Source organism: Lupinus angustifolius, chromosome LG08 (genome assembly GCF_001865875.1).
Source record: "Lupinus angustifolius cultivar Tanjil chromosome LG08, LupAngTanjil_v1.0, whole genome shotgun sequence".
Classification (NCBI taxonomy): domain Eukaryota; kingdom Viridiplantae; phylum Streptophyta; class Magnoliopsida; order Fabales; family Fabaceae; genus Lupinus; species Lupinus angustifolius.
The window spans coordinates 818,096-831,975 of record NC_032016.1 but is presented as its reverse complement, the minus strand read 5'-3'; the positions used below and the strand labels follow the sequence as shown (position 1 = coordinate 831,975).

Here is a 13,880-nt window from a genome sequence, read left to right as displayed (position 1 = left end):
GATAATCACAAATAACTAGGACTTCCTCATAAGAAATACTCCCGGCATTTATTATTGGCACTATACCATTAACTCGAATGGATAAGTATGACAAATTTGATATTAAAGTTGTTGCTTGAACATGCAACAATCAATTGTGGCTTTAAATTCGTAGTTGACTGCCATCTTATTTATTATTTAATTATATTAACTAGAGTATAGCATAAAGAAGATAATTAGAGGGCATATCATATAAAATCTCAAACTACTAAGATGAATTATTAGTAAAGTCAGAAACATTAGTAAATTAACTTAATATTTTTTATATTATCAATGATATTCTCTTGTTTTTTGAGTAAAGAACTATCTTTGTAGGATACGTGGTTGTCCCTCCCAACCAACGTATTACTCCAGAGATTGAATCATTAATCTTAGGGATACAGTGAAATTTTATATCACTAGACCAACGCTTTGTTAATTCAAGTAACATGTAGTTTGTTTATAGTTTTTATTGTACAAAACATCAATCCTTAATCTTGACTACTAAAGAATTGTAAATCATGTATATCTGCCACCATACATGACACCTTTTGAATCGTGACATATGCTATATTATGGATAAGGTTTTGGGAATCAAGGGTAGAATTTTGGGATTCAAATCTAAATTTCCTAATTTAATGTGGTGGCATAGGTTGTACCTTCCTCATTAATGTGATTCTATAGGGTAGACCACTTACTATTCTTTCCACTTTTTTTGTTAGCAAACTGAATTAAGCAGCAAACACAAACTTATTGTGTGTTAGTTTTCATATGACTTTGCTTTTAGGAGTAGAGTAAGTATCATCTCAAGATGATAAATACTACAAGCACAAAGAAAACAAATAACATTTTTGTTAAGCTGAAAACTCATATTAACACAGAAACAAAAGTAAAAGTCCTTAAATGCTTTATTATGCAGAATTGACATAGTTAAATAGCCATAAGAAGAAGAATGGATCTTCTATATAAAATACTAGTAGGAGAATATTTATAACAAAGACTTATTCAGGCCTAACAATGCCTATTCTAAACTGAATGCAGTAGCAATCATTTTAACCTTTCACACACTCCTAACTTGTCACATAGCTTTGTAAAAGCTTCTATCCTTAAAGGCTTGATCATGATGTCTGCAATTTGGTCTTCAGTGAACAAGCTTAGCAACTCCTTCCTTTGTAAGATCTCTTAGAAAATGAAACTTTTATGTCAATGTGTTTGCTTTGGCCATGAAGTATAAGATTCTTTGACAATTTGATTGTTGAATTGTTATCACACATGATTGTAGTGCATATTGGCTGCTCCGGCCCGAATTTCTCCAAGATTCTTCTCATCTAAATACACTGACATGAACATAAGGCTCCTACAATTAGGGATGACAATAAAAACCGAACCTGTGGTTTTTACCTGAGTTCAGTTTTTGGGTTCAGGTTTAATACAAGTGATACCCTACCCTGAACCCACTCTTATTGATATGCGTGAAATTATTAAGGAGTGTTGAGTTGCAAATTGAATACAACAACCACATTGACTCCTCTGCACTTCATATTAAGGAGTGGAAGAATAAGGATTGTGTGCCACAATTACAAATTGCAAAATGAATAACGACAGTAGGTGTGGTTTTGTGCAGAATTAAAGAATAACACAACCGGAAGTACAACCAATATAATATAGGTGAGTTTTGTGCTTAACAAAATCAAGTGTGGCTTTGTGTACCGTGCCTTTCTAATTTTAGTGTACTGCTTAATTATTGAATTTTACTGTACTGAAAAGTTAGAAATTTTATTTGAATTGCCACATAATCCTCATTGCATTTTTGGGTTACTTTAGGATTGGGTAAGTACAAGCCCAACCCCGACCCTCCCCGTTACGATTCCTAGTTGTAATGAATTCAACTTTTGTTGTGGATATTGTCACAACATGTTTCTTGGATGCCCATGATACAACTTTATCATTCAAAAAACATACATACCCACTTGTGTTCCTTCTATTATCAATCAACTCTTCAACCATTCCCTTGTTGTAGAATAAACCAAATGATATGGTACTCTTCAGATAACGTAGCACTCATTTTACGGCCTCCATATGTTGCTCTGTAGGGTCTGCCATATACATGCTAAGTAGGGATGCGATATACATTAAATCTAGCCTTGTAGCTGTGATATACATCAGACTCTCAATCAGATGCTTGTACAACATTGCATCCACTTTAGCTCATTCACCTTCCTTCGAAATTTTTGATCCCGACACCATTGTATTTTTTTACTGCATTGTCGTTGTGCAGATTAAACCTCTTCAAAAGTTCCCCAACATACTTCTTTTGATTAATAAAAATCCCTTTAGCTCCTTGCATGACTTCGAACTTGAGAAAGTACTTCATTCTTCCCAAGTCAATCATGTCGAACTCCTCTTTCATAGACGATTGAATTTTGCAAGCATAATATTATCATTTCTACTAAATATTAAATCGTCTACATGTAAAGAGACAATGAAATTTTGTTACCTTCTCCCGTTTTGACAAACAACGTATGCTCATATTCACAATTCAAATATCCTCCCTTATAGAAGTATGTCTCAATTCTTCTATACCATGCATGTGGCGCCTGCTTTAATATGTATAAAGCCTTGCCGAGTTTATATACTTTATTCTCCTCTCCCTTTCGAATGTACCCCTATGGTTGCTCAACATAGACATATTCACATAACTCACAATGTAAAATGCACTTTTTATAATGAGCTGATAAACCCAACATCCTTTATGTGCAACCAAGGCTAGAGGCATGCATACTATATCCCATCTTGCCACTGGTGTGAGTACTACATTGCAGTCCACTCCTTGTTGTTGCGCATAGCCCTTAGCTACAAGTCGAGCTTTATTCTGGTATACTTCACCTCTTTCATTTAATTTCTTCTTGTATGCTAACTCGATGCCAATTTTCATTGCTCCTGTAGGTAAATATGTAAGACACCATATTTTATTTCTTTCTATTGCTTCCATTCAGATTCAATTGCTTTCCTCCATTTTTCATCTCCCTCAACCTCTTCGAATGTGGTTGGATCCTCAAGACTAGCAATCATGACCAGATTGTTGGTTTCTTCTTCTTCTTCTGAGAGTCCCTCCTCAGTTGTGTAGTCGTGTAAATAAGAGGGTGGTTTTTGAACCTTGATGTTTCTTTCTCGTTCATCATCAACATCTCTTGGTGATCTGCTGCACTTTGCTCTAGATCAGTTGCATCGGGCTCTTTATCACTTCATTCCCACATTAGCTGCTCATCACTTGTCTCTCCGATTTCTTTCTCCCAAACCCAACCTCTTTCTTACTCAAATACAACAATCACAACTTGTCACTTCTATTTGCATAACTGGATTAAATATTCGATATGCTTTCGACTCGTTACTTACTTCAATTAATACATAAGTAACACTCTTGTATTAATTCTCTTCCCATGTCAGTCCGCAAGCGACCCAATATTTCTCCAGCCTCTCTCTCGACTTGACTCTTGAACTTCTTGAATAAATTGAAGGTGTCAGATTTGTTTGATAAGAAATAGATCCATTCCTTTCTACTATAGTTGGCAATGAAGGTAAGTATGTATTTCTTATCACTATTTGAGGCAGGGGTTATTGGACCATATAAGTCTGAAGTACTAGCTTAACCTTCTTGATGCACACCATAAACTCCTCTTTGAGATGGTCTCTTGATATTATTTCCTAATTATAAAATTGGTGCATGTTGCTGTTGTTGTGCCTTTTAAAATTGGCATCCATCTCACCATATTCTTATATTTCAAGGTTCTTAAACCTGTATAGCTCAAGTGCCCTTACCTTCGATACCAAACTTTAAAGTCATCTTTTATCGAAGTTTAGGCACTTTGACTTTCCAATTGATGCTTCTGATTTGTTTTCAATTAACATGAACATTCAATTTGTTGTCATCTATGTTTGCATTATCAAACCCTACTTTGGATAAACAACTTGCAGATTCGATGTTGTATTAGGATAGTAACTCCTATTTCTTGGAGTTGTCATATACTGAGTAAATTACTTCTCAAATCAAGCACAAAATAGACATCAATGATAGTATGAGTAAAAATCACTTTCATATGAGAGTTATTACCTAGCTTCACAAAGTGACGAAAATATTCATAAAAATTTGTGAACCATAGCTTGCTCTCACATATATGGTTGATGCACCACGAATCTAAAAACCATACTTCTTCCTTCTTCACATTGTTTTTCTCTACAAACGCCATGAGCAACATCACATCCTCCTCATCTATCTCAACATAGTTAGCCTTTCGATCCCCTTCTAGACATTTGTATTGAAAATGTCCGAGTTGATGACATTTAAAACACTCAATTATCATTTTGTTCAGTGGCCTTCCTCTACCTCTCCCTCTTCCTCGACGCCGCATTCATCCACTTCTGCTTCCACGATCTTCACGAGTAACCTTCAACATGTGCTCTTCTCCACCATTAACAATTTTTTAAACTTCTACTCGTGGACCAGCAATGAGCTTTGTAGAGCATCAACTTAGAGAATTTCAATAGTTTTAGACTCCTCAATTGAACATACAACGTAACTTAAGTTCTTAGTTAAGGTGCATAGAATTTTCTCCACGATCTTGACCTTTGGCATGTCTTCTCCATAGTTCCTCATGTCATTAGCCACTATCATTACTCTTGTAAAATATATTGAGACAAATTATCCACTCTTCATGTCAAGCAATCCAATGTTCCTTCGTGAAGTCTACACTCGGGCACGTTGCGCTCAAGTTTCCTTGATATTTGATCTATGGATGTCTCCTTTAGAGTAATTGTCTTGAGAATGGTCTTGTCGATTGAGGGAAAGAGATAATTCTTTGCTTTCAGATCCTTCAATCTTGCTTCATCAAAGGTCTTTCTTTGTGCATCAGAGAATTTCTTTACTTGCTGGTTCGACGAACTCAATGCGCACCACACTCTATTATTCTTTTGATCTCAAAAGATTCTCCATGATCATGCTCTACTGATCATAGTCTCCTTCAAATTTAGAAATGCACGACTAAGCAAAATTGCTTGGTTCTGTCATCTCGCTTGATAACTTTCCTGATTCACTTGTGTTTACTTTTGCAATTTTACTCAGTTTCTCTCCCTCATTCACTCGTGTTTCCCTCACCCCAGATCAGTCTTCTTTGAAAGCTCTAATACTGGATTTGTTAAGCTGGAAACTGATATTAACACACAAACAAAAGTGAAAGTCCTTCAATGCTTTATTGTGCAAAAATGGCTTACTAGTAGTTAGTTATTGAAAATAAAAACAAACCATAAAAGTTGAACAACTAATAGACTCCTAAAACTTAGGAGAGCATTTATAACTTAAAGACTTAATCAGGTCCAACAATTTTATGATACTTTTATCTTTTTATATACAATGAAATAATACTTTTAATATTAAAAATAAAAGGAGAAAGAAAAACTCCTCTTTCCATTTCCATGTTCCTAAATGGTTTCCGGATTTTCATGTGCATTTTACGTGAATGGCTCATAAGTGCCCTGCAATTTTTGCAAATGAAATAAATATGTCACCCACTATAACATTTCTAATAAGAGTAATGATACTCCTATATAAAGTGACATATATTATTTATAAATTAATGATTAATAAATAAAATAATATATCATATATTTTTTTGGGAATAAAGATCTATCATACAACAATATTTCTCCTCTATTATAGTGGTCCTTGAATTGCTCAAATAACCTTATGTTGTTACTGTTGCTTGCAACAATTCTAAATGACGCGAAATAATACTGAGTCGCGACTAGGAATCGATCTCGAATATACCCACCATAATATGTCTACCAGTGTCAATTCTCGAAATTCCCACAATATGGCTACCCATTCCAATTCTTATCCCATAAACTGACCATCAATGTCAGTTATCGAAATTCTCACAATATGGCTGCATGTGACCATTCTTAGTGCCATAGAAAGAAAGGGGAGAAGTTTGCCAGAAATCGGCTGGGAAATATGAAGGATAACAAAAAAATTGAATGAAAGTGCATTCAACTTTGGGTGAGTTATAACGAGGGAAGGAGACATCTATTTATAACATATGGTTTTTTCCAAGTTCCTCCACCATCCAATATGAGACTTGGAAGTTGTTTTTTCAAAACTCTTCTACGTGGGACTGGAGAGTTTTTTAGATTTCACATTCAAAAGTTTCCACTAATGGCTTTCAACAAACCAAGTTCCAATAATTCCTCACTTGAAATTAAAAAACGAATTTCCAAGAATTTTCGTAGTCTCAATAAGATTGTGCATAAACAAATGTGTCATGCAACTTGAACCTTTGCATAGTGAATAAGATTTATATTTTACTAGAGTGACTCGTAGTCGTGAACTCCATCTATAGAATCAAACCACACACAACTTTTTTCAAAATTGTTGGAACTTGGTTTGTTCGAAGCCATTAGTAAGAACTTTTGGGTGTGAAATCTAAAAACTTCAAAGTCCCACATAGAAGAATTGAAAAACCATATGTTATAAACATAGGTCTCCTCCCCTTATTATATCTCGTTCCAAGTTGAATGTGCTTTCACTCAATTTTTTCTTTCTCCCTCATATTTTCTAGCCGATGCATTTCGGTCAAACTTCTCCCCCTTTCTTTCTGTGACACTAAGAATTGGTACATGCAGCCATATTGTGGGAATTTCGAGAACTAATATTGGTAGTTAGTATTGAGGGAAAAATTGGCACAGATAGTCATATTGTGGACATTTTGAGAACTAACACTGATATTCAGATTTTGGGAAAAGAATTAGCATGGGTAGCCATATTGTGGGCATTTTGAGAATTGACACTGATAGCCATAATGTGGTGGGTATATTCGAGATCGGCTCTTACAGTGCAATAAGAAATTGATAGAAGAGATTTGAGCTGTTTTATGCTGGAGACAACGTGGTTGATAGCCTGTATGCACATTTTGGGCAGTGTAACGAAACGTCTTAAAAAGAGCGACCTGATCGTGATTATTTTGTATCATTTAGAATTGTTGCAAGCAACGGTAACAACATCTTATCACTAACAAAAATTGTCTATTTCTTGCACTGATGAAATGATGCACGATAAATTATTGATACAAGAGAGTAGTTTAATATCCACGTATCTCTACTATAAAAGTTTTACACCACCTATTACTCCCTTTTCATGTATATACTTTATTTAAAAATCAATAATAATTAGAGAAAAATGTAGAATACTAATAATGTATGAGTTTTATACATTGCCATTATATCATTTATCAGTAACATTGAATCACCATAGACTCTTCAAAAAAGTAATCCAAATAAATGATAGATGGTATAGTGAATATATAATTTTTACACTAACAATATATAAATATTAGACTCTAATAATTAATACATGAATGATGCAAATATGCTGAAAATGTAAAAAGATTCTTACACAATCAATACATATATATTATATACCTCCCTTTAGTTTTTTGTACTACCAATGATATCATTTATCTTTTGGGTAAGGTACTAATCATTTTCAGGGTGCATGACTGCTTATTCCATCAAGTGTCGCTTACAGGAATCAATCCATTGACTTTTTGGTCTTTCTAGAGATCTAACAGAACCTTATACTATTAGACGATACCTCCCTTTAATTTTTTTTACAAGTAAAATTGTATTAATATAAGGTATCAATGGTACAATGTTTATAAGAGAGCATTATTAGTCACATGATTACAAGAAGAATTTAGGAGCATTAAGAAAGTAAGCATTGCCATGTGTTCGAAATCCATTCATAGTATGACATAACTGTGTGATCAGTTTTTCCTCTAATCCAAAGCTATGATTTCACCTTCGTAGTCTCCACAATTTGTTAGGAAATGATCTTGTTAGAGTTGAATATGACGTCGTTCCTTGCCAACCAGATTGACCATATCATTGATAGTCATATGATGCTCCAGAATTTGTTGTTTTTTTGTTAGTAGAGAGGCCCATATGCATTGTGAAGTAACTTCTAGTATCCTTTGGAAGAGTGATATCAAACCCCAACTAGTTGTAAATCATCTTCCAAAGATGGTAAATGATCCCGCATCCCGAGAATAAGTGCTGAGAAGTTTCTGGTTCTTTGTCACATAACTTGCACGTGATTTCTCCTTGTAGTTATGAAATTCATATCCTAAGTAAATCTTGCATGGTAGGTACTCTATCTTGGAAAATTCTCTAAGAAAAAGTGATGTCCTTCAAGGGTGCTTTGGACTCCCACAAAAGTTTGGATAAGTTGTGATGTTGTGTCTGATCATTCGCCTTACTAAGGAAAATCTGGTATGCTGATTTGACCATGTATTGGTTTGACTTGTCGTGAATCCACTCTCAGCTATCTTCTGTTCCTTGCCTAAGAGTAATGTGTTGTAAGTCATGCATGAGATTATTAGTTAGTTCAGATTCCCAAATAAAAGGATGTCATCTCCATGATAAGGACCATTCCCAATTTTCGTTCGACCAATGACCTAAGTCGTTGATGGATGATTCCCTATCCAATGGTAGGTTATAAAGCCTCTTGTATTTGACCTCAAGAGTGTCAAAATATAACCATTAATCATGTCAAAAACTAGTGGTTTTCCCGTCCCAACTTTCCTTCAAATACATTTTTGTAATCAGTTATTGTCATCAATTGTCTTCGAGTATAGTCTACCCATGTCTCGAATCCATAATGAATTTTTCTTATTATTAGCAATGGTTTCAGTCCCATGTCTTCCATACAAAGACTCTATAATTCGATACCATAGGTTGTTCTCTCGTGTAGCATTCTCCATCCCCATTTGCCCACTAATTAGCTCTTACTAAAGTTAACCTACAACCCTTTAGTTTAACCAAACCAAACAACTTCTCCCCCTTTTATTGAATTCCATACTTTCATTAAATTCCATACCTTTATTAAAACACATACCTTCACTAAATCGCGTACCTTCCTATCTTCCCTCAGTTGAATTAAAGTTGCCTTAAGCCTCTCTTTGGTAGAGGAGAGTCAGAGTGGAGAGAAAATGGTGAGAGATAGATTGAAGAGAAAATGCAAATTTCTCTTGTTTGGTTTACAAGAGAGAAAGAGATGAGAGACAAAAAAGTATGTGGGTCCCACATAAAAAAATTTCTCTCCTCCTTTGGTTAGAAAGTGGGAGGAGATGAAATTTTTGCATGCAATGACATAAATGTCCTTCAACTTTTTCTCTAGTTTTTAGTTTTAAATATTATCAGGGACATTTTTGTCATTTAATCATAACATCATCTCTCTTCTCATTTTCTATTCAACCAAACAAAAGAGAAAGAGAATAAAATATATCTTTCTATTCATTTTCTCTCATTCTTCTCTTATACCAAACATCGCTAAAATTTACTCTATTTCTCCTCTTTCTCTTTCTCACCTCTTCCTTTCTCACTTCTTTCTCTCTTCTTATTTTCTCTTGTACAACCAAATAAAACCTAAATATAGAGATCAATTTGATTTCATGTCTATAACATAATTTCTTTTATAGGAATTCTTGCTCAACCATGTTAATGCTATAAAGATTAATCTCTCCTTTATTGAAGTCGTACTATGGACCAAAATTTATAGGAACCAACCAAACTTCCACATCTTTTTTTGTATAACTACAACACCCTAATTAATTTCTTCAAAATGTGAATTTCCTCTTAACTAGTGTCATGTCGTTTATAAGAATCAAACTTTTTATCTAATGTATTATATGAAGATTTAATAGAATCTTAAATTATTAAATTAACATTTCTTTCTTTCAAGAGCTTGCACATTAATTTAATATATTTGGAAAAAATTGTTTTCCCATGTAAGAAATAAAAAAGGAACAAAAGTAGCCAAGAAACCAATCATAAGGTTTTCATCACTTCCTATCCATCTCAAACATTTACAAACCACACAAAATCATTTCCATCAAAGAAACTAAACCCAAAACAGAAATGCTCCATTCTCTTCATCTCCCAACTCTATCTTATTACCCCTTTTCTTCACACTCTTCTTCTCGTTACATCAAATTCCAAACAACTTACCGTGATAACGTCCGTTACCTCAAAACCCTCACAATAATCGATCCCAAAACCAAACCCGACAACCTCCCTCTCCCTGACGCCGTCAACCACGTCATCACCACCGTTAACTTCTTCAAATCAAAATCCTTCACTGAACAAGATTTTCCTCGTCTTCAATCTCTTTGTCCTCAATTATTCTCTAACTTTGTAGACCCCACTCACATTTCTCCAACCTTCGATTTTCTTAACGTTGATGTCTTAGCAAGTGTGGAACAGTCACGCGCTCTTGTTATGCTTTGTCCTAAACTACTTTTATCTGACGTGGAATTGTGTCTCAAACCTACGCTTCAGTTTTTAAAACAAGTTGGGGTGGAGAATCTGAACGTGCCTACTAATCAAAATGCGCATTTGTTAAACACGCGCGTTGAGAAGATGCGACCCAAGATGAGGTTCCTTCAGGTATATAATCACTTTTAATTAATCTCACATTAATCGATTAATTTTAGTAACTAATGTCAGGGGTATTTATAATTGGAGACTAACATTCTAACAATTGTATACTCCTCTAAAATGTGTCACACCAGCAACTTTATCTTATTAATGAATAAAAGGATATTTATATATTGATACCATAAGAGATTTTTACACCAACAATGAACTGGTGTAAGATCTCGCCAGATATTCAGATTATCAAAATGTAAAATGTACAAATTTTGGGAGCTACATTTGTTAGAAAGAAAAATCACGCACTCCAAAATTGATTAGTTTATTACCTGTAAGGTGAGAGGATACTCTTAATAGTACAAAAAATAAGAGCTTTTTACATCATTAGTCATTCATGTGTTGATTAAATAAAAGTAATATAAATGGGAAGTGGATGAGATAATTATGTGTAAAAGCTTATAAATAATAAATAAATATTAATTTTTTAAAATAAGAATGGATATACACTTTGGTCCTTGATTCTCTAAAAAGTAAAAAACCAAATTAGTACATATTGAGAGTAGTCTTGTCAAAATTTAAAAAATAATAAAAATAATTAATTTAACTCAAATTTGATATTTCTAATTAAAATATTTTAATTTTCAAATTTTCATACACATACAAGTTTTGAAGAATTAAAACGAGTCTTTCAAAAAAATAATATCTTGTGAAAATATTTAATTATAGTATCATCTATATCCGCAGGAAAGAGGATTTTCATACGCGGAAGCAGCAAATGCTTGTAAGAGGTTGCCTGCAATTTTAGGGTATGGTGTGGAGAGTAACTTGGAGCCCAAGTTTGAATACCTAGTAAATGAGATGCAAAGAGATTTAGTAGAGTTGAAGAAGTTTCCACAATATTTTGGGTTTAGTTTGGAGAAGAGAATTGTGCCAAGGCATTTGCATTTAAAGGAAAGGGGTGTGAGGATCCCTTTGAATAGAATGTTGATGTGGGGTGATGATAAGTTCTATGCCAAGTGGAAGTGAAATTGAATGATGCACTAAAATGTTCTATCCTAATTCTCATGTATGAAATGTTATTTCCCATAAATAACAATTTCAACAACTTCAAAAACATTGACGTTTTGAATAATTGTTAACATTTGTGGCCAATATGGATATAAATGTAGTAGATATACAATTTTAGGGACTCCCAAAATCTTGACATGTCAATGTCTATAACAGTCACTAAATTAGATAAATTGAAAATTTTGCTTATTCTTTTTCCATCTAAAATATTCATATTCTTATTGTCATAGTAGTATAGGCATATAACTATTTGCTCAGAATTTGTAACTAGTAATGTACTTGTAGTTTGCGAATAAAATAGGGTAATAGACATGTAATTATCAATTATGGCTTGGTTTTTTTTGTTAACATTGATATTTATATTGTGCACATATCCTAGCTTAAGTAGTGACCAGACACAGCCTCACCTCATTTAAAATACATTTTTAAGAGTTTAAAATCTTCCACCATATATTAGTATTACTTTTGTTTGAAGATTAATGATAATTAACAAATCAATAGTGAATGATTTGCTGACAATGTAAAAAATACTTACACGGTCAGTGTATATATTAAATTTTTTTTTAATTTTGAAATTACCAAAACATCTAGCTTCATGATAAGTCATAACTTGAAGAGTATATGTCCATCAATAAAAAAGTTTTGTATGGTGTTTTACTAATAAATTTTTTTCTCCTTATTCCATAATTAATGAAAGTATAATTAAATCATCGATATCATCATGTAAGTCACTTGATTAGTTGATTATGCACTAGAACTTGTTGACATGATTGTCTACTCAAATAAATAGTTAATTTACTAGTGTAAAAAATAGAAAACATTTAAAATAAATTAAATCATGAAAAGCCAATACAATACTTAAATAACATAAATTCAGGTTTTTATTTTAAAAAGCAGAAAATTCATAACTAAAACAGGAGGTGCTCTAGAAATATTTCAAGAAGGATACATAAGAAGAATGAAACATAAAGTCACCATTTAACTAAAATGCCTAAATATTACTCTAGATATATTCTCCATTACCTTTTCTGCAAACATCACTACATTGTAATTTTTTGAAGAATATCCTCTATGGAGTCAAGAAATTCCATATATTTTTCTATAGAGTAAGAATGAGACATTGAACTAATAGATTTAGCGATTGATTCTTTATATTGTTCAACATTGATTATCCATCAATACTAATAGTAACACAAACAATATCCACACCTTGTGAAAGAAAAACTTCTTCTATTTCTTTGTGTTCATCTTATGATGGTTCCCGAGTAAAGGTTTGAATTAATTCCTAGTTGTAGTGCTAAAACTGAATACCTTGCTAACAACTTCATAGTCATATTTAAATTCACGCTTCTTAAATTGTTTGTAGGACCTTTCTTTTTAGAAAGTGTAATTCAAAAACTTTAATCCTATACAAATAAAAAATTATAAAAACGTCAGAATGATAATAATACTTTTTAAACGTCAGAATTATAATTATATATATCAACTCTTTAATATCTTATTATTATAACTTCCATCTTGATATGATACCTGTGGACCATGTTTTTATTTTAATAAATGTACGTTATAGATTAAGACTTTTATAATTAAAAATTATATATAATGATATAACGAGATAGGGTTGTAGTTAGAAAAAAATTAGAAATATATCTTATTCGTATGGTATGTGGTGTAAATCTAAAATATAAGTTTTTACTAATGTTAAAATAAGTATAACAAAATTACACCACCTACGTATTAATTCCCTTTATTAATACTAATGCATCTTCATGCATTTTGTGTCTGCTCACCAGCATTCTTATTTTTAAGTATTAAATATTTAATTTTTATATATTTTATTTTAGAGAATTATACATGATATCATAATTTTGGTTAAATATTTAATTATTCATGATATCATAATTTTGTTTAAATATTTAATTATACATGATATCATAATTTTGACTATGGTTTGTGATTGAGCATAGAGTCTCTATATCATATCTATTATTTATATAAGAAAAGAAAGGACTATTGAAATTATTATCTATATAAGAAAAGAAAGGACTATTGAAATTACAAAATTAGATACTCTACATTTGTGACAAGTGTACAAAGTAAAGGACATTTTTCTCAATATGAAGGGTCGCTAAATTACTAAAATGACATTTTACATTTGCAGTAAATATAATTTCTACAGTATATACAATTTCTGTATATATAATGTAAATTTCACATATTCTTTTCAACATCTTTTATCTTCAACACCTTGCTACCAATCATAGGTATGATTTTGTATTCTTTTAATTTTTGTCTTTATTGGTAGATATACTCTA

The 13,880-nt window shown here is 32.5% G+C and overlaps 1 protein-coding gene across 1 annotated transcript; it reads left to right on the top strand.

Moving 5' to 3' along the window:
• On the top strand, positions 9,923-11,611 carry LOC109353409 (transcription termination factor MTEF1, chloroplastic). Its single transcript, XM_019595670.1, has 2 exons — positions 9,923-10,512; positions 11,242-11,611. Exons 1-2 carry the CDS (start codon positions 9,985-9,987, stop codon positions 11,521-11,523), a joined length of 810 nt encoding a protein of 269 aa, XP_019451215.1. The 5' UTR covers positions 9,923-9,984; the 3' UTR covers positions 11,524-11,611.

Bases quoted from the DNA above. Each gene is read 5' to 3' on its own strand.
- LOC109353409 (XM_019595670.1), top strand. From the start codon at position 9,985: ATGCTCCATTCTCTTCATCTCCCAACTCTATCTTATTACCCCTTTTCT. The intron at 10,513-11,241 runs GTATATAATCAC...CTATATCCGCAG, and splicing joins CCAAGATGAGGTTCCTTCAG to GAAAGAGGATTTTCATACGC.